Below are 26,826 nucleotides of genomic sequence, written 5' to 3'. Positions count from 1 at the left end.
TATGAATGATAGCACAGAGAAGCTAAATTCTCTGATTAATTCATTCAAGTTAGAATGTTTCTAAAACACTGCTGGTAACTGCTAGATCTTACCAAGGTACAAACCTGTAACAGGACTGTGAGGTTTTCCTATCACATGACCAATGCATTCATTCATCAAAGCTTGTAAACTCTAGAAACCAAAGCAAAGGAGAAGAGATAAAACGTGTTCTTTTTGATGTAAGTAACAAAAATAATCTGTCTTTCCTAGCGGTGTTTTTTTTTTTAATCTAACCTATCTAAATCAGTAATGCAATCTCAATATCAATATATTTTTGCTTATTGTTCATTCATTCTGTCATGTGCAACTCATTGTGACCCCATGTTCCATATTTCCCATGGGATTTTCTTGGCAAAGATACTAAGAAGTTTGCTATTTTCTTCTCCAGTGGATTAAGACAAACAGAAGTCAAGTGATTTTGCCCAGGGTCACCCAACTAGTCAGTGTCTGAGGCAATTTTTGAACTTGGATTGTCCTGACTCTAGGCTCAATACTTTATCCACTGAGCCACCTCACCGTGTCATATTTCTTTTATTATCTGATCTGACAAATATTCTTTCAGTCCAAGGTGTATCAAGATCTATAAAAGTATTGTTTTCATGCATAAATGTATTTCGCTTCAAATATTATAAAAGTACTCTGATGTATATCACATAAGAGAGTAACTCTAGCTCTATACACTTAACAAAAAGTACTAATAAATTCAGTAATTATCTACCTATATCCTTTAATAATTTACCTGTTAAATACATATAAATGGCTCTTTATGTGACACAATTTTATTTCTGAATGAAGTGTACTCTATATTTGCATTTTAATGTTTTTGCTTTGTTATAGTTTTAATTTTTTAAAATAACCCTTACCTTCTGACTTAGAATCAATATTGTATATTGGTTCTAAGGCAGAAGAGTGGCAAAAGGAGTAGGCAATGCGGGTTAAGTGACTTGCCCAGGGTTGCACAGCCAGGAAGTATCTGAGGTCATATTTGAACCCAGGACCTCCTGTCTCTGGGCCTCACTCTCAATCCATTGAGCTACCCAGCTTCCCTCTTTTGTTTTAATTTTAAAGGAACAATACCATGATGTGTAATATCTTGCAAGAAATTAAACATTGATATTGCACTTAGCCAACTAAATTTTGCCTTCATTAAAATAGGCAATAAATGCCAACTGTCTCTATACTTGGAGTATTATAAAAGAAACTGGCAACTTGGTGTTTTAGAAGGCACATACATATACCATAATTCAATTTAATCAGCTGTACAATGCTGACTCTAAATGATAAAAGACAAATATTAAATAAACATGAACATCATGTACATAAAATACTGAGCAATTATGTTTAATTACATAGAAAAATAGTATGACATTTCCAGATTCAAAGCCAAAAAAAAACTGAGGTATATTCAGAGAACACTAATTTTTCAGTATTTAAAAATTATGCAAACATTCATTCCATACCAAGAAGTCATCTTCAGGAAGTGCTGAAATAAAGGCTGGTTCAATGGCTTGCAGGAAATCAAAACCTTGAGTTGCCCACCTATTAAAAGAATTCAATAACTAGAAATAAATAACTAGGAAATAGAATAGAATTCTAAATTATTTATGGAACATTATATTAACTCCACAAAAATAATCTTGTGTGATTCTGAAAATAAGTTTTTGTGTTTCTGTACAACTACTGAAAGATGGTGTCATCCAGCTTTTTTTCTTGTCCTCCACTTTAATTGAGAAAAGGATCACATTTCATCAAGGAATTATAATGATTAGTTATTAGGAAAAATATGTAGGGTAGTAAAAAACATTATTATTATTTTTTGAAAATAAAAACCCTTACCTTCTGTCTTAGAATCAATACTGTGTATTGGTTCCAAGGCAGAAGAGTGGTAAGGGCTAGGCAATGGGGGTCAAGTGACTTGCCCAGGGTCACACAGCTGGGAAGTGTCTGAGGCCAGACTTGAACCTAGGACCTCCCATCTCTAGGCCTGGCTCTCAATCCACTGAGTCACCCAGCTGCCTCATAGTAAAAAAAACATTCTAAAGGAAGATGTGAAAATCTTTATTCATAATCCAGCTTGAAATAATTTAAAAAATTATATTTTAAAATAAGTTCAACAGAAAACCTTAAGCAAGCAAAAACCACCTTTCATTATCTACAATAATCAGGCTACTGGAATGACAAAAGAATCGTTTATGTCTTCAGCTCTGTAGAATATTTTAAATTAATATTTTAGAATTGGGTAATAAAATTATTTGATTCCCAAACAAAAGATATTCACTTGGGCATTACCTGGGTCTAGTGCCTCGACCACTCTCACATTTAGTTAGTACATAATTCATCCACTTTCTGGCAAAGCTAATATATTTATCTCCAATCTTCTGTCTAAAAGTTCCAGACATCAGACGTACAACTTCTTTATGATACTAAAAGTTAAATTATATTAAAAATCAATAGGATTTCAACAATTACAATAAAAATATACATTTTATTTATTAACAAGTGTTTGTTTGTAACCTCAATCTTTTGGACCATTATCAATCACAATTTAAGATAATTTTTTTCCCAATGCAAGAATGGCAATAATGGCCACTTAGTGTATACAATTATATTTAATTACTATTGTTTCTTCTCATAATGCATCATGTTATAGTAGTATTCTATTCTATGATGATCTTGGAAGTTGTTTTGATGGATTATTTGTATAACTTGTACATAAAAATTTTTCAACCAAGATATTTTTACCATAAAAATCTGCCATTAAAAAATACACAGTATGGATTTTAGTTAAATTAATTATGAGTAAATTACACAAAATAATCAAACTAATTCAATATAATTTTTAAAAATTCTATACATTGAGACTAGTTTTTTTCAGTGGACTACTTTCACAGAAAATTTGTCTATCTCGTTGAGACAAAATATTTTTAGAAAAGAAATTATATTCCTCTCTTCCTTCCCAACCCCTGATCCCTTTACAAAAAATATAAAAAAAAGAAAGAACACAAAGGTTTTAATTATTTGCTCAAATAATTAAGTTATTAAGTGAAAACTTAAGGTCAAGTTCCACAGTGATTATGAATTAAAATTTAGAATGACTAAAAAAAAGTTTCAGCTCCTATCAAGTTAGATGTTTTTAATTCCAAACAAAAGTCTTATATTCCTGTATTTACCTCAAAACCAAAATTGTAACCCTGAATCATGGCTTCACGATAATATTGCTGTAAGGTGGCAGATTCTGATTCATCAACTTCAGTATCAAATTCTGATGTGAATATATGGTCCACTTGGTCAATGGCATCACTTATTTTGTTGCACAGCTGCAATGCATCATCCTAAAAAAAAAAAAACCAAATGGAAAATTATTCTAAAGTTGAGGTGACTCAACGTAATATTAATTTAACCTCAAGGTACAATTTCCTTCATTTTTAGGAAGATGCTAATTCTTCTAATGTGATAGTAACTAGGGGAAAATGTTAGAAAAATCTCATTATTCTTTTCTATTAAAATACAAATAAAGCAATAGGTACTTTTTTCCATTTTCTTTATTTAAATTTTTTTATATAGTCAATTTCAAACATTATTCCTTGGTTACAAAAATCATTTTCTATTCCTCCCTCCCTTCACCCACCCCTCCCATCGCCATTCTACAGGATATTACATGGAACCTATTTCCATGTTGTTGGTGTCTGCATTAGGATGTTCACCCAGAGTCTACATCTACAGCCATATTCCCTCAAACCATGTATTGAAGCAGTTGTTTTTCTTCTGTGTTTCTACTCCCACAGTTTTTCCTCTGAATGTGGAAAGTGTTCTTTTTCATACATCCCTCCAGGTTGTTCAGGAACAATGCATTGCCACTAGTAGAGAAGTCCATTACACTCGACGGTACCACAGTGTATCAGTCTCTGTGTACAATGTTCTTCTGGTTCTCCTCCTCTCACTATGCATCAATTCCTGGAGGTTGTTCCAGTTCCCATGGAATTCCTCCACTTTATTATTCCTTTTAGCACAATAGTACTCAATCACCAACATATACCACAATTTGTTCAGCCATTCCCCAATTGAGGGCATCCCCTCATTTTCCAATTTTTTGCCACCACAAAGAGCACAGCTACGAATATTTTTCTACAAGTCTTTTTCCTTATTATCTCTTTAGGGAACAAGCCCAGCAGTGCTATGTCTGGGTCAAAGGGCAGACAGACTTTTAGTGCCCTTTGGGCATAGTTCCAAATTGCTCTCCAGAATGCTTGGATCAATACATAACTCAACCAGCAATGAATTAATGTCCCGACTTTGCCACATCCCCTCCAGGATTCATTACATTCCTTTGCTGTCATGTTGGCCAATCTGCTAGGTGTGAGGTGGTACCTCAGAGTTGTTTTGATTTGCATCTCTCTGATTAGAAGAGATTTAGAACATTTTATCATGTACTTATTAATACTTTTGATTCCTTTATCTGAAAACTGCCTATTCGTGTCCCTTGCACATTTATCAATTGGAGAATGGCTTGATTTTTTGTACAATTGATTTAGCTCTTTGTAAATTTTAGTAATTAGACCTTTGTCAGAGGTTTTTGTTATGAAGATTGTTTCCCAGTTTATTATTTCTCTTCTAATTTTGGTTACATTGGTTTTGTTTGTACAAAAAATTTTTAATTTGATGTAATCAAAATTATTGATTTTACATTTTGTGAGTCTTTCTAAGTCTTGTTTGGTTTTCAAATCTTTCCTTTCCCAAAGGTCCGACATGTATACTATTCTGTGTTCACCTAATTTACTTATAATTTCCTTCTTCAAGTCATTCGCCCATTCTGAGTTTATATTGGTGTAGGCTGTGAGGTGTTGATCTAAGCCTAATCTTCCCCACACTGTCTTCCAATTTTAACACGAGTTTTTTATCAAATAGTGGATTTTTGAACCAAAATCTGAGATCTTTGGGCTTGTCATAGCCTGTCTTGCTGAGGTCACTTATGCCAAGTCTATTCCACTGATGCTCCTTTCTGTCTCTCAGCCAGTACCAAATTGTTTTGATGACCACTGTTTTATAGTATAGTCTGAGATCTCATATCATACTGCAAGGCCACCTTCCTTTGCATTTTTTTTTCATTATTTCCCTAGATATCCTTGATCTTTTGTTCTTCCAAATGAACTTTGTTATAGTTTTTTCTAATTCAGTAAAAAAGTTTTTTGGAAGTTCAATGGGTATAGCAGTAAATAAGTAAATTAATCTGGGTAGGATGGTCATTTTTATTATGTTAGCTCATCCCACCCACGAGCAGTTAACGTTTCTCCAATTGCTCAGATCTAGTTTTAGTTGTGTGGAAAGTGTTTTGTAGTTGTATTCATATAGTTCTTGTGTTTGTTTCCTAAGTATTTTATATTGTCTAGGGTGATTTTGAATGTAATTTCTCTAATTCCTGCTGCTGAGATGTGTTGGAGATATATAGAAATGCTGATGACTTATGTGGGTTTATTTTGTATCCTGCTACTTTGCTAAAGTTGTTGATCATTTCCACTAGCTTTTTAGTTGATTCTCTGGGGTTCTTTAAGTCGACCATCATATCATCCACAAAGAGTGATATCTTGGTCTCTTCATTGCCAGTTTTAATACCTTCAATTTCTTTTTCTTCTCTAATTGCTACTGTTATTGTTTCTAGTACAATGTTAAATAATACTGGTGATAATGGACATCCTTGTTTCACTCCTGATCTTATTGGGAATGCATCTAGTTTATCCCCACTGCAGATGATGTTGGCTGATGGTTTTAGATAGATACTGTTTATTATTTTTCAGAAAGACCTTTCTATTCCTATACTTTCTAGTGTTTTCAATAGGAATGACGGTTGTATTTTCTCAAAGGCTTTTTCTGTGTCTATTGAGATAATCATGTGATTTTTGTTGGTTTGCATGTTGATATGGTCAATTATGTGGATGGTTTTCCTAATATTGAGCCATCTTGCATTCCTGATATAAATCCTACTTGGTCATAGTGAATGACCTTCCCAATCACTTGCTGTAGTCTTTTTGTTAGTATCCTAATATTTAAGATTTTTGCATCTTTGTTCATTAGGGAGATTGGTCTATAGTTTTCTTTCTCTGTTTTTGACCTGCCTGGCTTTGGAATCAGTACCATATTTGTGTCATAAAAGGAATTTGGTAGGACTTCCTCTTTGCTTATTATGTCAAAATAGTTTGTATATTATGGGGATTAGCTGTTCTTTGAATGTTTGATAGAATTCACTTGTGAATCCATCAGGCCCTGGGGATTTTTTCTTAGGGAAGTTTATTGATGGCCTGTTCAATTTCTTTTTCTATGGGATTACTTAAGAATTCTATTTCTTCTTCTGTTAATCTAGGCAATTTATATTTTTGCAAATATTCATTCATAGCACCTAGATTGGCATATTTATTGCCATATAATTCAGCAAAATAGCGTTTAATGATTGCCTTAATTTCCTCTTTATTGGAGGTGAGCTCTCCCTTTTCATCTATGATATTGTTAATTTGGTTTTCTTCTATCCTTTTTTTTTATTAGATTGACCAGTACTTTGTCTATTTTGTTTGTTTGTTTTTTTCAAAATACCAGCTCCTAGTCTTATTTTTTAGTTCTATAGTTATATCACTTTCAATTTTATTAATTTGTCCCTTAATTTTTAGGATCTCTAATTTACTTTTCTTTTGTGGGTTTTTAATTTGTTCACTTTCAAGTTTTTTGATTTGCATGTCCAATTCATTTCCTCTGCCCTCCCTAACTTGTTAATATATGAACTCAAGGATATAAATTTTCCCCTGAGTACTGCTTTGGCTACATCCCATAGAGTTTGAAAGGGTGTCTCATCATTTTCATTTTCTTCAATGAAATTATTGTTTCTATGATTTGTTCTCTAACTGATTTTGGAGAATCATATTATTTAATTTCCAATTAATTTTAGATTTGGGTCTCCATGTACCCTTACTGATCATTATTTTTATTGCATTATGATCTGAAAAGGTTGCATTTATTATTTCTGCTTTTCTGCATTTGTTTGCCATGTTTTTATGACCTAGTACATGGTCAATTTATGTGAATGTACCATGTGCTGCTGAAAAGAAGGTATATTCCTTTTTGTCCCTATTTATTTTTCTCCATGTATCTATTAACTCTAATTTTTTTTAGGATTGTATTCCCATCTTTTACCTCTTTCTTATTTATTTTTTTATTTGATTTATCTAAATTTGATAGTGGTAGGTTCAGGTCTCCCACCAGTATAGTTTTACTGTCTATTTCCACCTTCAATTCTACTAGTTTCTCCTTTAGAAATTTGGATCCTATACCATTTGGTGAATACATGTTGATTAGTGATATTTCCTCATTATCTATACTCCCTTTTATCAAGATGTATTTTCCTTCCCTATCCCTTTTAATCAGATCTATTTTTACTTTGGCTTTGTCAGATATCATGATTGCAACTCCTGCCTTCTTTCTATCAGTTGAGGCCCAATAAGTCTTTCTCCAACCCTTAATTCTGACCTTGTGAGTATCTACCTGCCTCAGGTGTGTTTCTTGTAGGCAACATATGATAGGATTTTGGGATTCTAATCCACTCTCCTATTCGTTTACATTTTATGGGTGAGTTCATCCCATTCACATTCAAAGTTATGATTTTCACTTGTGAATTTCCTCGCATTTTGATATCCTCACCTAGTTCTGACCTTTCTTCTTTTGCTATATCCTTTGAAACCAGTGGTTTACTTTTAGTCTATCCCCCTAATCCCCTCCCTTAATATGCTTCCCTTTCTGGTCCCTCCCTTTTTTTCTCCCTTCTTGTTTTTTGGACTCTGTTAAGTTCCCTTCCCCCTCTCCTTCCCTCTCTTTTTGTACTCCCTCCCCCATACCCCTTTTAGTTTTCCCTTCTCACTTAAACTGTAGGATAAAATAGAATTCAAGATCCCAATGGATCTAGATGCTCTTCCCTCTCAGAATTTATTTCACTGAGAATAAGGTTTAAGTATTATGTATTAGCACTCTCTTCCTCTCCTTCTAATAAGAGTATCCTTCCCCTCCCCTTCCCATGTGTATCTTTGTGTGATAAAGATTATCCTATCTATTTTATTTATTCAAGTATATCTTGGTGCCATCTTTGATTCCCCCTCCCTTTTTCTTTTTTTTTTGTTTATTATCTTATAGCCCTTAATGCCCCAATCTCTTCCTATGAATGATTCTTCTAATGAATACAATTTTTGAAAGTTACAAATAACATTTTCCTATATATTAATATATATATATAAACAATTTAATCTAATTGTAGCCCTTAGAGAAGAGAGTTTGAATAAAAAAACATTTTTCACCTTTTCCCTCTCTTTCTCATTTATCTTTTCACGTTTCTCTTGATCTTTGTATTTGGATATCAAACTTTCCACTTAGTTCTGGTCTTTTCTTTACAAATACTTGGAAATCTTCTATTTTGTTGAATGCCCATACTTTCCTCTGGAAGTATATAGTCAGTTTTTATGGATAGCTGATCCTTGGTTGAAGACCCAATTCTCTTGCCTTTCTGAATATTGTGTTCCAAGTCTTGTGGTCCTTTAGTGTGGAAGCTGCCAGGTCTTGTGTGATCCTGATTGGTGCTCCTTGGTATCTGAATTGTCTCTTTTTGGCTTCTTGTAGAATTTTCTCCTTAGCTTCAAAGTTCTGGAATTTGGCAGTTACATTCCTGGGAGTTGTCTTTTGAGGATTTAATGTAGAGGGTGTTCTATGAACTCTTTCAATGTCTATTTTGTCCCCTTGTTCAAGGATGTCAGGGCAGTTTTCTTGGATGATTTCTTGTAATATGATGTCAAGATTTCTGTTTATTTCTGGCTTTTCAGGTAGACCAATGATTCAAAAATTATCTCCTCATGATCTGTTTTCCTGATCTGTCAGCTTGTCAGTGAGATATTTTATGTTTTCTTTGATTTTGTCAGTCTTTTGACTTTGCTTTATTAATTCTTACTGTTTTGCAAGATCATTGGTTTCCAGTTGCCCAATTCTGGTCTTTAAGGCCTAGTTTTCGGTCATAATCTTTTGGTTTTCTGCTTTAATCTTTTGGTTTTCCTTTTCGGTTTGGTCTATCCTGCTTTTTGTGGCTTCCAGCTGTTTCTCCAATTGGGAGTTCTTGTCCTTCAGACTGTTATTTTCTCTTTGAACTGTTTCCCACTTTTCTTGCCAAAAGGATTCCATCTTTATGATAAGCTCCAATTTAAATTCTTCATGAGCTTGTGGACAATTTCCATTTCCATTTTTTGGGAAGATTTCTGGTTCATTTGAATTTCCTCCTGTGTTTCCTCTGGAGCCTGGGTTTTTCCTCCATAAAAGTTTTCCAGGGTCACTGCCTTTTTTTTTTTTGGTGGAGGGATTTTGAGGCTCCTGGGCACAATTTGCCATCACTATGGAGGTTTTTACTTCCCTTTTTAGTCAGAAATCTGAGTGAAATCATCAGGCTCTCTGTGTATGGAGACAAGGAGCAAGGATTTTGCCAGAGGAAAGGTCTTGAATCTCAGTGGCTTCAGCTGTTCAATGACCTTCCCAACCTGCTCGGTTTTCAGGTTTAACTGCTCTCAGGGGTAGATCCTTCGTGGTCTTAGTCAGCTCCTGAGACCTTCAATGCTGTACCTTACTATAGAGTCCCTTCTTTCTTATGAAAATGGTTTTTTGGGTTCTTTGAGGTAGTCTATATCAGTGGATCTGAGAAGAGGAAGCATCCCATATCTCAACTGCTGCCATGCTTCCCCAGAAGTGTAAAAGGTACTTCTTAACTACAGAAAACTCATATTCGATATACGGCCAGATGAGATCTAGTCCCCTGCAGTGCCTCCTCTCATGCTATACGTTTTCTTACTCATAACAATGCTTAACTGAATTACTTAGTACTTAAATTCAACCAAATGAACTCATTTTCAATATTTAGTTAAAACTTCTAGGTTTTCCTGGTTCTTAACCCTCCCACTCCCCCAAAATGAACCATGTTGTAGAAGACAATGAATGTGATTTGTAGAAACATCGCTCTTATTCCTTCAGCAAAGGAAAGTCAATGAAACATCTTTTAAAAAAGAGCTAATCTTGCTCTTTGTGATGGCAAAACACTGGAAAATGAGGGGGTGGTCATCAATTGGGGAATGGCTGAACAAGCTGTGGTATCTGATGGTAATGGAACACTATTTTGCTGAAAGGAATGATGAACTGAAGGAATTCCATGTGAAGTGGAAAGACCTCTAGGAAGTGATGCAGAATGAAAGGAGCAGAACCAGGAGAACATTATACACAGAGACTGATACACTGGCACAATTGAATGTATTGGACTTCTCTACTAGCAGCAATGTAAAGACCCAGGACAATCGGGAGGAACTTATGAGAAAGAACTCTATCCACATCAAAAGAAAGAACTGTGGGAGCAGAAACAGAGAAGAAAAACATATAATCAATCATGTGGTTTGATGGGAATATGATTAGGGTTTTGGCATTAAAAGATCACTCTATTGCAAATATGAATAACATGGAAATAGGTTTTGAACAATGATAAATGTACAACCCAGTGGAATTGGTCATTGGCTCCAGGAATGAGGGAAGACAGCAGGAGAGAGGAAAAACATAAATCATGTGACCATGAAAAATATTCTAAATTTTTTTAAAATGGAGCTACTCTTTAGGTAAAGGGAATTAAAAATGAAATAATTCACATAAGAAGACGCCTAGGAAAGAAGAAGCCCTTAATAAATATGGAAGAAAGAAAAATACATTAAATATATACTGGAAAAATCTGGAGAAGTCTTGAAGTAAGAGGGACTATGCCAAATAACATCGATATAGAATGGGAAGTTAAAGTTAATGGGAGATGCATACAGTTGGTGGATGGAGAAGGAAGGGACACAAGGCCTTACAGAGGCATTTGGTTAAGATCACTGAAGGTATTTTCTAAAATGAATCTGGAATAATTATGGTAATGCCTCATACTTAATGTCCTTCTTAAGAAAAGGCTCATTATTTACAAATCCTATTCATTTAATCTGTATAACTTCAGTACTATAAAGAATCAACATCCACTATGTTATTAGGACCTTTCTCCATTATTTGCAATGCTGGAACACAAATCAGATAGAGTAGATAAAAAACATAGACATCCCTTGCAACAGAGAAATAGAAGAATTTTAAACTTAATCCACAGTTCTTATTATTAAAGTATGGAAAACTTTAGTTAATGAGATTAAATAAAGAGAGATTAATTTTTACTAGTGAAATACTATTTGGAGTTCCTAGGATCTAGTTTGGGTTCCTTGATCAGCAACGTGGGAGGGAAGGAATAAGCATTTATAATAAACACCTACTATGTGTCAGGCACATAAAGGCTAAGCACTTTATGAATATCTAATTTAATCCTCACCACAACCTTTCTTATATGTACTTACAGTAGACATTATTTTACATTTTACAGGAAACTGAAGCAGATCAAAGAAAAGGGATTGGTCCAGGAGCATACAGGTAATTTGTCTGAGGTCTGATTTTAACTCAGGTCTCCCTCAATCCAAGGTTAGTCTTCTATCCATTGTACCATGTAGCTGTGACTAAATTATCTAATGTGACACCAAACCATCCCAATAAGCTCTCTGAACCTTAGAAAATATATTAGTCCAAATTTTAATGAGGAGTTAGTTTCTCTATTTTGATTGGTCAATTCATCAATTTACATGTTTTATTAATGGAATACTGTGTGTTAAGTGCTGGAGATTAAAAAGAAAAAGAAAAAACCCAGTCCTTGCCCTCACAGAGCTCATGTTCTAATGAAGGAAACAACATGTAAACACACATGCAGGTAGAAAACACAAAATAAAGACAGCTTGATTTAGTCAGAAGATGAATGCAAATCTGGCCTTCCACTCTAGCGAGGTGACTCTAGGAAATTCATCTAAAAGTTTCCTCAGTTTCCTCAACTGTAAAATAAGAATAATAATAGCGCCCACCAAGGATGTTGTGAGGACAAAATAAGATAATATTTATAAAACACTTTACAAACCTTTAAGTATTACATAAGTATTAGCTACCATAATTATCATGACTATTTTTAATATAAGATTTCAGAGCAGGTGGAAGGTAATCTCAGAGGGGAAGAACTAGCACGATTCAAGGGCACAAAGCCTAAGAAAGGCCTCCTACAAAAAAGAGAGGCCTACAAAAAGTAGGCTTTGACTTAAGTCAGGAAGGAAGCTAGAGAAGTCAGGAGGTAGAGGTGAGAAATGAGATCATAGCAAGCATTGGAACAGCCAGTAAAATGGCCAAGGAGATGAGAGATGGAGTATTCTGTGTGAGGAACAGCAGGAAGGAAGGTGTTGATGGAACATAAAGTAAATAGAGAGGAGTAAAATGTAAGTCTGAAAAGCTATTAAGGAACAAGGTTGGGAAAGACTTTGAATGAGAGGCAGAATTTTTCTAATTGACCTTAAAGGTAAAAGGGAGTTGCTGGAGTTTACTAAGGAGGGGTGGTAGTGATATAGGCAGACTGATCAGGATATGGCAGGGCAGTGGAAGTAATAAAAAGAGGAACAGGGAGGGACTGACACAAAACCACCTCAAGAGTAATGCTGATTTCTAATGGAAATAGGTAGCAATTAGAAACTTAAAAAATGAATTTCACTACAAGAAAAATTAGCAGACAAGAGAATGCTGTTTTGGTCCCCCAAACCTGCCAATTCAACATCATTTGTCCAGCTTTCCTGAGGGTTTGAGGCAGATAATACTGAGCAATTAATGTGATCTAATCCAGACAGGAAACCTAGGAGAGCTCCCCCACTTATTGGCTGAAGAAAGAAGGGAGCTTTGTTTTAGTTCCAATAAAAGATAAATAAAGAATAGGTTGGAATGGTAGAGGAGGATAAGTGATGCCAGATCTCTCACTTTTTCTAATCTGCATGTTAAGCCAAGTCAAGTTTTCTGTGCAAGGAAACCAACTTCCCTGAGGCATGGAACCCCAAGAGAATCCTATGAATTCCACCTGACTATCCAGAACCTTCTTTTTGCTTTTCAATGGACTTCACCTATACCAGTAATGAATGGCATTTATTTATCACTTTAATGGATGCAGTACATTTACCAAACATTCTCAGGGACCCATAAACCATCTCTGTGGGACAGGTACTAAGAGGTAATATCCTCTTTTTGTAGATGAAGAAACTGAAGCTGAGAGAGGTTGACTGTCCTGCTCAGTCACACAGCGTCAACTCAAGATCTGGACCTACAACTTCTCGACTCTAAGTTCAGTACTTAAGTACATTGCTTGGCCTCTTACCTCTCACACAAAGGGATACCTACATTTAAAGACTCACTGTGTGTATGGGTGTATGTGTACACAACACAAGAATTTGTTATAGCAATAGTAAACATTACTATATTAGTATATCAATGAGGAATTGGATTGGGAGAACTGGCTCCTTGTCCCAGTTCTGCCACTGTCCAGGTCTGTTCTGCTTGTACAATTCCATGGTGCTCCTGGCACACCTTGTGCTCCCCAGGCTGCTTTGTCCAGAAAATTCTCCTTCCCACATTCTAATTCTCCCTTAATTCCTACATCACTCATTGGTTTCTTTGCTGTTTTTCACACAGGACACTCCCTCTTCTGCCTGGCCATTCTCATTGGCTGTCTTCCCATGCCTGGCACTCCCCCCTCCTCCTGACTTCCTTCAAGTCTTAGCTAAAGCCCTGCCTTCTAGAAGAATCCTTTCTCATTTCTACTGAGAAAGCCCCAGTTTGTCTCGTCATTCTTGGAGTGTGAGAGCTGGGTTGTTGTTTGTCTGAATGTTCTTCTCTTTGTGTACCCACTGCCTAGCACAGGGCCTACACTTAAATGCTGGCTGAATTAGTTGGGTGAGACTGGGTGATCAATCTAACCTTTCTGGGTTTTAGGTTCCACATCTGTAAAATGAGGATATACTAAAGAATTCCTTAGATTTCTTACAATCATAAAATTGTATAATTAAATGACAACATAAGCTCCTTGAGAGTAGAAATTTTGTTCATGTTTTATATCTGTATACATAGTTACTTAATAAATAGTTAACTGATTCTACATGAGAGGAAGATGTTTTTTTAATCTCCACTTTCTACATGGGTTTATATAGGTGTACAAAGAAGGTAAAATAAGAGATCCATTGGAAAAAACTGACGTTTCTTGATTGTCAGATGGCCTTATCCAGGTGGCTCCATGTTTCACTACCACTTTCCTGCCATGCTGTTTGCTGTACATGGTTTCCCTCAGACTCTACTTTCTAAACCTAGCTCTGGGAAAAGTACTGAGATTAACACTACCACTGCTTCAAAAAAACCCTTCCCTAATCACCACTCCCTTATATCTGTAATCTCCTGATAAAGAGTACATGCTTATGCTTAGCCCAGTGCTTGGCATAAAAGGAATATTTGATATATTTTTTTAAATTCATGAGTTCATTCATTTAATGGTACTACAAATCTCCAAGCCATACCAACTCTCCTACAACATTTAAAACATTAAGGGTGTTAGATAAGAGAAAGGATGAAGTACCTTTAGCTGCTGCAAAGCTTTGGCGATGACTGGCTGACTAGAGGTTTGTTCGTGGTGCAAAGTTACAAGTCCTTCAATAGACTGCTGGAAAGCTTTTCTCTGACTCACAAGATGAGCAGACTGCATGACTACTAAGAGTAGGTTTTCAACCTAGAAATATAAAATCACATCTGATATGTGAGAAGAAATTGACAAATTTCCCAGTTCCAAAGTTCTAGCACAAACGAGTACTATTAGAGGAAAAAAATAACATATGTGCATCTAAATTAGTTAGTAAGCCAAATTATGATAGTGCTTTACAGCTTTACAAAGTATTTTCCTCACAAGAACACTATGAGCTAAGTAATATTTGAAGAGATCTCTTATCTCATGGATTTTGATGTTCTCTCTAAAGACACAGACTGCAATGTAGCCCCATCCATCCTGTGAGACTCTTGTCCATATTCCCCCTTGCCCCAATACATCTGCCACAGGTGGGCCACTCAATTTGCTGGAGGTTTTTATTTTCTCCTGATATCATGAGGATACACTGTCCACCTACTATGACCTCACTCTCACAGTCTATTTCATTTTCCTAGATAATCTTTTATTTGTATTCTTCTAAAGAGTTCTTTATTGATTAAATGTTGGAACCTGCTCATACCTGCCATATGAATCTTAATTTATAAAAGAGGAAATTGACATTCAGGTCAAGTGAACCAAAAAACAACCAATAAGTAGCAGAGGTGGGATTCTAAGCCAGTCAAATGCTTTTTTTACTTTATCATTCATGTGTCTCTTAACTCATTACTAACCATTCCAATTTCTTAGATCTCAGTTCATTTTATACACATTTTATCTAGACATATTTAACAAAATAATTTCCTATTTCACTAGTATTCCCACAATGCAATAGATAATCATGAACAAAAGGCTTCAGGTTCTCCAACAAAGTTTGAGGTTCCCATTCCTGAGGGCACCTAGAGATAGTCAGAAATAAGCTACTAAACATAGATAAATGACCCAGTACTAGACCTCCAAGTTATTCTCCTGCCTTCTTTAATGGGTTTATACCTGGTTCACAATTTTTCTCTCCTTCCTAGGTCCTACCCTCATACTCAGGGTCTTCGGGGTATACATTGATTCTCCATCAAAGAATTTAACAAATTACGTATCTCAAACATCTAATTTCTCTTCGTCTATGCCTTTATCCCACCTCAGCCACACTAAAAGATGGTCATGCCTTTGACCAGTGTTAGTTTTTGTTCATTTCTAGTTCTTTTAGCTTCACCTCTGACCTTGGTACAGAGTGCTACTCAGTCAGTTCTCCACATCTCCAAATCCCTACTCGTATTTCTATCTTTATATTAAGCCAAATCTTCAAATTAAAGATATCCAATACAGAATTCTTGACTTTACTCCAAAACTAGCCTCTCCTAATTTTTCTCTCTCTTTTTTTAAAGCCCTTACCTTCCATCTTTGAATCAATTATGTCTATTTATTCCAAGGAAGAGGAGAAAGGGCTAGGCAATGGGGGTTAAGTGATATGCCCAAGGTTACACAGCTAAGAAATATCAGAGGTCACATTTGAACCCAAGAGCTCCCATATCTAGATCTGGCTCTCAATCCACTAAGCAACATAGCTGCTGTCTCCCATTTCCTCTGATGGCAGAGCTATATCCTGAAATGTAGATGTTATCTTTGACTCCTCTTTTCTCACACTCAACATACCTGTCAATTCTATATCAAAAACATCTGGTTTCCATCCCTTCTTTTCCATTTCTTTTGCTACCACCTTAGTCTGTGCTTTTAGTATCTCTTATTCTAGCAATAGTCATTTTATTATTCTCCCCACTTCTAGTTGTGCTCTTCAACAATCGATCTTTCATAGTGCTGCTGAAGTATTTATTCTAGGGTATTTATCTGACTGTATAACTCCTTTTAAGAACCCAGTGATTTCTCACTGGCTACTGAATGAAATGAGAACTTAGTAGCTTATTATTCAAGATTTCTCAAAAATTTGACTCCAACTGTTTGCCCTTGATCTCACACTACTCCCTGCCACAAATACTACACTTTTACACAACAAAAACCAATACATATTTTTAGAAATACACACTGAAGATTGCCATACCTGCATACTTCTTAGTGTATCAACTGTTTCCACCTGAGGCACTATTTTGAGAGGTGGTTCTTCCCATGTGCTCCAGTGGTCATCTAAGTCATGATCTCGATCACCGTGCTTGGTCATGAGTAAGTAAGCCTCAATTACCACATCTTCTGAATCTTTTGAACAGTCCTTTCCTGCAGCTGCATTAAGCAGTTGCAAAATAACACATTTCTCTTCAGCCAGAGTATGTGGAACAAATACTTGCAAGTTTTCCAATCCAGGAATTTGTACCTGGAAAACAAGTGAATTTTAATTTTTATTAAAGAAATATAATATATATAATACCCAATCTGCAGAATCATATATTTCAAATGAAAATAAATTAGCTTTTTGAAAAAAATGTCTTTAAAGAGTACTTCTAGGGATGGCTTTTAGGGATAATATTCCTTAGGAGAATAAATTTTAATAGCTTTTGATTTGCCTTGTTTTTTAAAAAGCAGCGATTTGTTACATAGTTTATATTCCAAGGATACAAATCATTCTTCTAAAAAAGGACTCTAAAAATTCTGTCACAACAAAATGCAAACCAAATGTCATAATTCTATATAATAATTATTTACTACTTGACTACTAATGGCAAAAGTCACATTATTTCAATGTTATTTTTCAAATGATGACATTATGAAACTAAAGTATGCTATGAATAACTTAAATATTAGTAACTGCTATACACGTAAAAGTTTAAAGGAAGTCAGTGTAATTTAAAATCACTAACTACTTACCCAAATATTTTTAAAACTTTTTTGTGATAACGTCAGAGTTTATTTATTGTAGAAACAACAAAACTTTCTTGTATTTATATCAAGGTATTGTATTAATGAACAATGTAATAAAGTTAGTTATAAAGGACATGATCACTTCCCAAGCACAAAACACAATGACAACTCTACCCAGGGTGGTACTGAAACTAGGAACTACTGTTAAATTTTGAGTGAGACTAATTTTCATCTCAGAAACTGGCAAATGCTCCAAATCAGGGCTTGATTTATTGTGTTGTTGCTTGTCTATGATTAAAGAATGTTATTGTTGTTTAGTAATTTTACAATCCTGTCTCTCTGAGTTTTGTTTTTTTTTTAAGATACTGGAGTAGTCTGTCATTTCCTTTTCCAACTCATTTCATGGATGAGGAAATTGAGGAAAACAAGGGTAAGTGACTTGTCTGAGGTCACATAATTAGGTATTATCTGGGACCAGATCTGACTTCCTGACTCCAGGTCTGGTGCTATATCCACTGCACCACCTGGTTACCCCAGATTTAAGAAAGCGAAGGATATAATATTAGTAATGTAAAGTAAATGTAATGTGTGTTGCCCAACTTTTTTTGGTTGTTAAACATTTACCAGCATGTGGAAGACTCTACTATTAGATTTAATGTTACTACTGAAACAAAATATTTTTGCTGACCCAGTTTTTTAAAGAAGCAAGCACCATTTAACTAAACAACCTTAAATTTGTGATCTTTCGAATTGTAATGTCAAGACTTTAGACAACAGAGCATTCTTATCTGTATAGCCTTCTCTCAGGTAAGCACATTTTGACAGATAGATAGATCCACAGGCTTACTTATGATTTATCTTAATTTCCTAACAGTAACACTGTACCTCCCTCTCTCCTATTCTCTATGAACAACCTTTTAATTTTCAATTTGGATGTACCTTTAATCTCACACTCTTCTCTGTCACATACACTACAATTTTGCACAACAAAAAGCAATATATACTTTCAGAAGTTACACATTGAAGACCATTATATACTTCTAAGTGTATTAACTATTTCTACCTGAAGCACTTTACTGATAGGTGGCCTTTCCAACATGCTGCAGTGGTCATCTATGTCATGATCTCAATCACTGTGTTTGTCATGAGTAAGTAAGAAAGCCTCAATTACCACATCATCTGAATCTGTTGAACAATCCTTTCCTTCTTAGCAAGAGTATGTGGAACAAATGTTAGAATGGTCCTTTAAGCATCTAAATGACTTTAAAGTCCTACTATTCTAAAGATTTAAAACCAACCTTTGCATTCTGGAAAGACCTGTTTTAGAAACTTGATGCTTACAGAATGACTTTAGATTCAAAAGTCATAAGGCTAATATTTCCAGAATTTTTCTGGTAGGGAAGAAGCTTCTGAACACCTAGCAAAAAATTCATATCCCAAGAAGAGATGTAGCCCTGAATATTATACTTGTTCTGCTATATCTGATCAGCTCCAACATGTGGAAGGAAAGGAAGCCACCTGACTTAATGACATGATCTACAAAAAGGCTGGCCTTCCACCCACTTCTGAAAACAAAGTGAGAGGAGGAGGAAGAGTAAAAGGAGACACCAGAGACAAGAATAAAGAAAAGTGGAAAAGAAAAGGCATCACAAAATGAAGGATTAGCAGCAGCAGCAAAAGCAAAAAACAGACAAGCTTATGCCAGCCAAAGGTGATGACAGAATCTATAATAGCTCTAGAAAATTTGGCTACCCAGAACTACTCATATGCCCAAGGGTTCTGAAGAGTCAAGGTTTTACTACATAAGTTTAATTCTGTAGACAACCCATAATTTCCTATAAATATAAGACATAAACAATACTTAATTCCATCCTCACTTATCTGCAAGAAATAACTTGCCAGCAGTATGCAAGCTCAGCTTGGTAATAACCTGAGTGTTATATGCATTGAAGCAAAATATTCTTTTTAAAATATAAGCTGGCAACAATTTTTATTTTCCTAAATCTTCACTGATGTACTTTGTTCAGAGATTGATAAGTATAATCAAGTGAAATTTTTGGATGATCTCCAAACTTTATTTTAACCAGGAACCTCTCTTGAAAAAATCTATACTATTCATTCAGCAATCAGTGATTTATCATGTACTACATTAAGGTACTCAGGAGTACCTAAATAGAGAATTTGACTAATGTGAGATTCTCTTCTACAGACAATTTATTACAGAGTAGAATAACCAAAATTTAAAAATACAAAGCAGATCAAGAACAATTTGGAAACCATGCAATCAACTTAAAAGCTAATCAAGTGTTAACTATATTGAATTATAATTTTGAGAGGTACCATAAAGACAAAATACCAAAAAGGGAAAATAAAACTGGAAAATATTCATAACTATGATGTTGAGACTACCTTATTATCATGAATATAACTGTTTCATTTTGAATACTATAACACTCCCAGAGTCACAATCCTCAAATTAAAGAATGTTAATAAATTTAATGTAGGCAATTTATATTTTTGTAAATATTCATCCATATCACCTAGATTGTCATATAATTGAGCATGATAGTTTTTAATGATTGCCTTAATTTCCTCTTCATTAGAGGTGAGGTCTCCCTTTTCATCTTTGATACTGTCAATTTGGTTTTCTTTCCTTTTTTTTTTTAAATTAAATTGACCAATACTTTGTTTATTTTTTTTAAAGTACCAGATTCTAGCTTATTTATTTTATTTTATTTTATTTTACTGTTAAGTCATCTTTTATTTTTATTTATTTTATTTATTTTATTTTATTTTTTAATTTTTATTTGGTCATTTCCAAACATTATTCATTGGAAACAAAGATCATTTTCTTTTCTTCCCTCCCCGCCTTGCTCCACCTCTCCCACAGCCGACACGCAATTCCACTGGGTATCAAATGTGTTCTTGATTCAAACCCATTTCCATGTTGTTGGTATTTGCATTAGAGTGTTCATTTAGAGTCTCTCCTCAGTCATATCCCCTCCACCCCTGTAGTCAAACAGTTGCTTTTCGTCGGTGTTTTTACTCCCACAGTTTATCCTCTGCTTGTGGATAGTGTTTTTTAGATCCCTGCAGATTGTTCAGGGACATTGCATTGCCACTAATGGAGAAGTCCATCACCTTCGATTGTACCACAATGTATCAGTCTCTGTGTACAATGTTTTCCTGGTTCTGCTCCTTTCGCTCTGCATCACTTCCTGGAGGTTGTCCCAGTCTCCATGGAATTCCTCCACTTTATTATTCCTTTTAGCACAATAGTATTCCATCACCAACATATACCACAATTTGTTCAGCCATTCTCCAATTGAAGGGCATCCCCTCATTTTCCAATTTTTGGCCACCACAAAGAGTGCTGCTATGAATAATCTTGTACAAGTCTTTTTCCTTATTATCTCTTTGGGGTACAAGCCCAGTAGTGCTATGGCTGGATCAAAGGGCAGACAGTCTTTTATCGCCCTTTGGGCATAGTTCCAAATTGCCCTCCAGAATGGTTGGATTAATTCACAACTCCACCAGCAATGAATTAGTGTCCCTACTTTGCCATATCCCCTCCAGCATTCACTGCTTTCCTTTGCTGTCATGTTAGCCAATCTGCTAGGTGTGAGGTGATACCTCAGTTGTTTTGATTTGCATCTCTCTGATTATAAGAGATTTAGAACACTTTTTCATGCGCTTATTAATAGTTTTGATTTCTTTGGCTGAGAACTGCCTGTTCATGTCCCTTGCCCATTTATCAATTGGAGAATGGCTTGGTTTTTTGTACAATTGATTTAGCTCTTTGTAAATTTGAGTAATTAAACCTTTGTCAGAGGTTTTTATGAAGATTGTTTCCCAATTTGTTGCTACCGTTCTGATTTTAGTTACATTGGTTTTGTTTGTACAAAAACTTTTTAATTTGATGTAGTCAAAATTATTTATTTTACATTTTGTGACTCTTTCTAAGTCTTGCTTGGTTTTAAAACCTTTCCCTTCCCAAAGGTCTAACAGGTATACTATTCTGTGTTCACCTAATTTATTTGTAGTTTCCTTCTTTATGTTCAAGTCATTCACCCATTCTGAATTTATCTTGGTGTAGGGTATGAGGTGTTGATCCAAACCTAGTCTCTCCCACACTGTCTTCCAATTTTCTCAGCAGTTTTTATCAAATAATGGATTTTTGTCCCCAAAGCTGGGATCTTTGGGTTTGTCATAAACTGGCTTGCTGAGATCATTTACGCCAAGTCTATTCCACTGATCCTCCTTTCTGTCTCTTAGACAGTACCAAATTGTTTTGATAACCACTGCTTTATAGTATAGTTTGAGATCTGGGACTGCAAGTTCTAGCTTATTTATTAATTCTATAGTTCTTTCACTTTTATTAATTTCTTCTTTAATTTTTAGGATCTCTAATTTAGTTTTCAACTGGTGATTTTTAATTTGTTCCCTTTCAAGTTTATGATTTGCATGTCCAATTCTTTGACCTCTGCCCTCCCTAATTTGTTAATATATGAACTCAAGAATATGAATTTCCCCCTGAGTACTGCATTGCTGCATCCCATAGACTTTGAAAGGACGTCTCATCATTGTCATTTTCTTCAATGAAATTGTTTCTATGATTTGTTCTTTAACTGGTTTTGCAGAATCATATTATTTAATTTACAATTAATTTTTGATTTGGCTCTCCATGTACCCTTACTAATTATTATTTTTATTCTATTATGATCTGAAAAGGTTGCATTTATTATTTCTGCTTTTTTGCACTTGTTTGCTGTACATGGTCAATCTGTGCTGCTAAAAAATATATTCCTTTTTGTCCCTATTTATTTTTCTCCACATATCTATTAACTCTAATTTTCCCAAGATTTCATTCACATCTCTTACCCCTTATTATTTATTTTTTGGTTTTATTTATCTAGATCTGATAGAGGAAGGCTTACGTCTCCCACTAGTATAGTTTTACTATTTCCTCCTTTAATTCCACTAGTTTCTCCTTTAGAAATTTGGATGCTATACAATTTGTTGCATTCATGTTGATTACTGATAATTTCCTTGTTGTCTATATTACCTTTTATCAGGATGTAATTATCTTTCCTACCTCTTTTAATCAGATCTATTTATACTTTGGCTTTGTCAGATATCATGATTGCAACTCCTGCCTCTTTTTCCTCAGTTGAGGCCCAATAGATTTTGCTCCAACCTTTGGTCCTTATTCTGTGAGTGTATACCTGTCTCATGTGTGTTTTTTTTAGACAACATATGGTAGGATTTTGGTTTCTAATCCATTCTATTTGCTTTTGTTTTATGGATGAGTTCTTTCCATTCACACTCAGAGTTATGATAAACACCTCAGTATTCCCCAACATTTTGATATCCTCTCCTAGTTCTACCCTTTCTTCTTTAGCTATATCTTTTTAAACCAGTGCTTTGCTTTTAATCAGTCACCCTAATCCCCAGCTTTATTATACTTTCCTTTTTTGCCCCCTCCCTTTTTTTAAGTGTCTATTAAGTCTCCCCACCTTTCCATCCTTTTTTGTACTTCACACCCCACTTCTCCTCTTAGTTTTTCCCTTCTCACTTTACCTATAGGGTAAGATAGAATTCTATACACCTATGGATCTAGATGCTCTTCTCTCTCAGAATTGATTTCACTGAGAGTAAGGTTTAAGTATTTCCTATTAGCATTCTCTTCCTCTCCTTCTTCTTCCCTTCCCCTTCCCATGTGCCTCTTTGTGTGATATCGATTATCCTATTTATCTTATTTACCTTATTCCTTCAAGTTTCTCTTGGTGCCATCTTCTATTCCCCCCTCCTTTTTTCTTTTCTTGCATATCATCTTAGACCACTTATTACCCCAATCTTTACCTATGAATGATTCTTCTAATTACTAAAGTAGTGAATATAATTTTTGAAAGTTACAAATAACATTTTTCCATATATTAATAAAAACAATTTAATCTTATTGAAGCCCTTAAAGAAGAAAATTTAAACAAAAAGTTTTCCCCCTTTCCTCTCTTTTTCTTATTTTCATGTTTCTCTTGATCTTTGTGTTTGGATATCAAACTTTCTGCTTAGTTCTGGTCTTTTCTTTACAAATACTTGGAATTCTTCTATTTTGTTGAATACTCATACTTTCCCCTGGAAGTATACAGTCAGTTTTGATGGGTAGGTGATCCTTGGTTGAAGACTCAATTCTCTTGCCTTCCAGAATACCATATTCCAAGCCTTGTGGTCCTTTAGTGTAGAAGCTGCCAGATCTTATTTGATCCTGATTGGTGCTCTTTGATATCTGAATTGTCTCTTTTTGGCTTCTTGTAAATGTTTTTCCTTAGCTTGGAAGCTCTTAAATTTGGCAATTACATTCCCGGGAGTTGTCTTTTGAGGATTTAGTGTAGAGGGTGTTCTATGAACTCTTTCAATGTCTATTTTGTCCCCTTGTTCAAGGATGTCAGGGCAGTTTTCTTGGATGATTTCTTGAAATATGATGTCAAGATTTCTGTTTATTTCTGGCTTTTTAGGTAGACCAATGATTCTCAAATTGTCTCTTCTAAAACTGTTTTCTTGGTCAGTCAACTTCTCAGTGAGATATTTCATGTTTCCTTCTATTTTGTCAATCTTTTGATTTTGCTTTATTAATTCTTGCTGTTTTGTGAGATCATTGGATTCTAATTGCCCAATTCTGATCTTTAAAGACTGGTTTTCTGCTATAGTCTTTTGATTTTCCTTTTCAGTTTGATCTATCCTGCTTTTCATGACTTCCAGCTGTTAAATTTTGGTCTCCAATTTATTTATCATTTCATTTGATTTCTGGGCTTCTTTTTCCAACTGGGAGTTCCTGTCTTTTAAACAGTTATTTTCTTTTTGAACAATTTCCCACTTTTATTGCCAATATTCTTCCATCTTTTTCGTAAGCTCCAATTTAAATTCTTCAAGAACTTGTGTCCAATTTGCATTTATTTTGGAAGGTTTGGATGCATTTATCTGTTTGTCTTCTTCTGTTATTTCCTCTGTAGTCTGGATTTTTCCTCCATAAAAATTATCTATGATCAAAGCCTCCTTCTTGTTCTTCTTGGTGTTGGGAAGTTGTTTTGCCTTAATCTTGTTTGTCATCACTATGCTGGTTTTTTCCTTCCCTTTCCAGTCAGAAGTCTGAGTGAGGAGGGCAGGCTCTCTATGTATGGATCTAAGGAGCAAGGTTTTTGCCTGAGAATACCTCTCGAGTCTCTAGAGCTTCTAATGTTTGTAGCCCTTCTCTGTGCTATCTCCGCACCCAAGGTCTGTGCTCTTCCGCCTGCTGAGGTCTAAAGTCTAGCTGTACTCAGAGGTAGGTCTTTGGTGGTCTTAGTCACCTGTCAAGGACCTAGAGGTGCCCCTAGCTTGCTCACTGATTCTAGCATTCTCTGGCTCTGAGTCTAGCACACTGGCTCTGTAGGTGGGGTGGGAGAGGGTAGATTAGCTCATGTTTTGGTGGAAGCTACTTCACCCCTTTTTAGTGTGGAAATGCCCACATCCCACATATCTTCAATACTCTGCCCTACTGTAGAGTCCTTTTGTTCATATGAATTTGGGTCTTTTTGGTCTTTTGAAGTAGTCTATATTGGTAGGTGTTGAGGAGTGGTAGATTCCTGCATCTAAACTGCAGCCATGTTTACCCAGAAATCCCCCTACAAGTTACTTTAAAACTTGTACGGGACAGCTAGGTGGCTCAGTAGATTGAGAGCCAGGCCTAGAGATGGGAGGTCTTGGGTTCAAATCTGGCCTCAGAGACTTCCTAGCTGTGTGACCCTGGACAAGTCACTTGACTCCCTCGGCCTAGCCCTTACCGTTCTTCTGTCTTGGAACCAAATACACAATGATTCTACAGAAGTTATAGGTTTAAAAACAAACAAACAACAATATTAATACAAATGAAAAGGGGAAATGCTAGTGACAAGAAGCTTTAAGAAAGACTTTGGGCAGCTAACTAGCTTAGTATTTAGAAAGCCAGGCCCAGAGATGGGAGGTTCTAGGTTTAAATCTGGCCTCAGACACTTCTCAGCTATGCAACCCTGGGACAAGTCACTTAACCCCCATTGCCTAGCCCTTACCATTCTTCTGCCTTAGAGCCGATAATTAGTATCAATTCCAAGACAAAAGGGTGTTAAAAAAAAAAGAAAGGAAGGTCTTTCTCACCATAAAGGTCTGACAATGGCAGGAACTGGTAGGTAAGTATGGTACAGTTTCTGAAGAATGTTTGTCAGGGCTGGTAAAGCCCAGAAGTGTCTGAGGCTGGCGGGAAGGCCATGGCTCTGTCATATCTCCCCTGGCTATACACCCTCCATTGATGCAGATCTCAGCCTAACCAGGCCTGCCCAGCTGGCATTCACATCCTCATATAAATAAGGAGTTGCCAGGGGGTGCTGGGGGTAGAGGGCTGGGTCTCAAGTCAGGAAGATTCAAGTTCAAGTCTGACCTCAGATGCTTCCAAATTATGTGACCCTGAGCTAGTTTTTAACTTCTGCCCGTCTCCGTTTCCTCATTTATAAAATGGGAACCATAATAGCACCTACCTTCTAGGGCTGTACTGAGGATCAAATGAAATGATATCTGTGAAGTGCTTAGCACATGGTGTGTGCTATATAAATGTTAGTTATTATTATTAACATAGAACCACAGAATCATAGATTTAGAGCTAGAAAACCCGTCCTGGGGAACATAGTGCAACATACTTATTATAGATGAGAGGACAGAGCCAAGAGTCACTCAAGCATTAAGCTGTGTTGGGATTTGATTTCTAGACCTCCTGACTCCAAATGCAGTGTGCTTCCCATTCTGCCTTGCTATTTCTACTCCAGTGAGTACCAAAGTGAGACTGCAGCTGATTAAGAGATGATGAATGATGAGCAGACACTAATTCTTCAAGTAGTTTGATGGTGATGGGAAGAGAAATCAATTGTTAACTTAAAGTAAGCATCCTTCTAGGCATGGAAGGCACCTTTAAGAGGAAAATTCTGAAGCTGAAAGAAAACAGTTCAAGGAGGAAATCATGTTCCCCAGGATATGGTCATGTATCAGATACAGAAACAGGCTTCTACTGCCGTGGGACCTCACTTTCTGGGATGTGAGGGAAGAGCAGAGGAAGAAGACAAAGTGATTTTAACATCTGAAGAAGGAAAATTGAGGAAGCACCTAGAAATGGCCTCAGGCTTCTCAGCAAAATAGGTCCCCTGAGAAAGAGGCAGATGGAAGAGGAGTTGGCAAACAGAGGTTTAAAACAATCTTCTAGGGAATGAAATAAGGAAATGATATGGCACAAATGAAGAGATTGATCTGTAATTGGAGGTGGCACACCTCCAACAATTTAGTTCATTTGAACAAGAGCCCTCTATAACAGTGATGACTAA

General features: G+C 35.7%; 1 protein-coding gene across 11 annotated transcripts in view; it reads right to left on the bottom strand.

The window, feature by feature from the left end:
* Positions 1-26,826, bottom strand: part of MAP3K4 (mitogen-activated protein kinase kinase kinase 4) — a 216,830-nt gene that overhangs the window by 40,095 nt on the left and 149,909 nt on the right. For 7 of the 11 annotated variants that reach the window (XM_056814361.1, XM_007484859.3, XM_007484862.3 and 4 more), the window contains 6 exons: positions 16,695-16,961; positions 14,582-14,731; positions 3,210-3,371; positions 2,329-2,462; positions 1,500-1,578; positions 93-171 (listed from right to left, as the gene is read on the bottom strand). In XM_056814361.1, coding sequence (XP_056670339.1) covers positions 93-171; positions 1,500-1,578; positions 2,329-2,462; positions 3,210-3,371; positions 14,582-14,731; positions 16,695-16,961 — 871 coding nt within the window. The remainder of the gene's footprint in view (positions 1-92; positions 172-1,499; positions 1,579-2,328; positions 2,463-3,209; positions 3,372-14,581; positions 14,732-16,694; positions 16,962-26,826) is intronic. The other 4 variants (XM_007484860.3, XM_056814360.1, XM_007484861.3 and 1 more) reach the window with 1 other exon arrangement.

Source organism: Monodelphis domestica, chromosome 2 (assembly GCF_027887165.1).
Source record: "Monodelphis domestica isolate mMonDom1 chromosome 2, mMonDom1.pri, whole genome shotgun sequence".
Classification (NCBI taxonomy): Eukaryota; Metazoa; Chordata; class Mammalia; order Didelphimorphia; family Didelphidae; genus Monodelphis; species Monodelphis domestica.
This window is presented reverse-complemented; position numbering and strand designations above follow the sequence as displayed.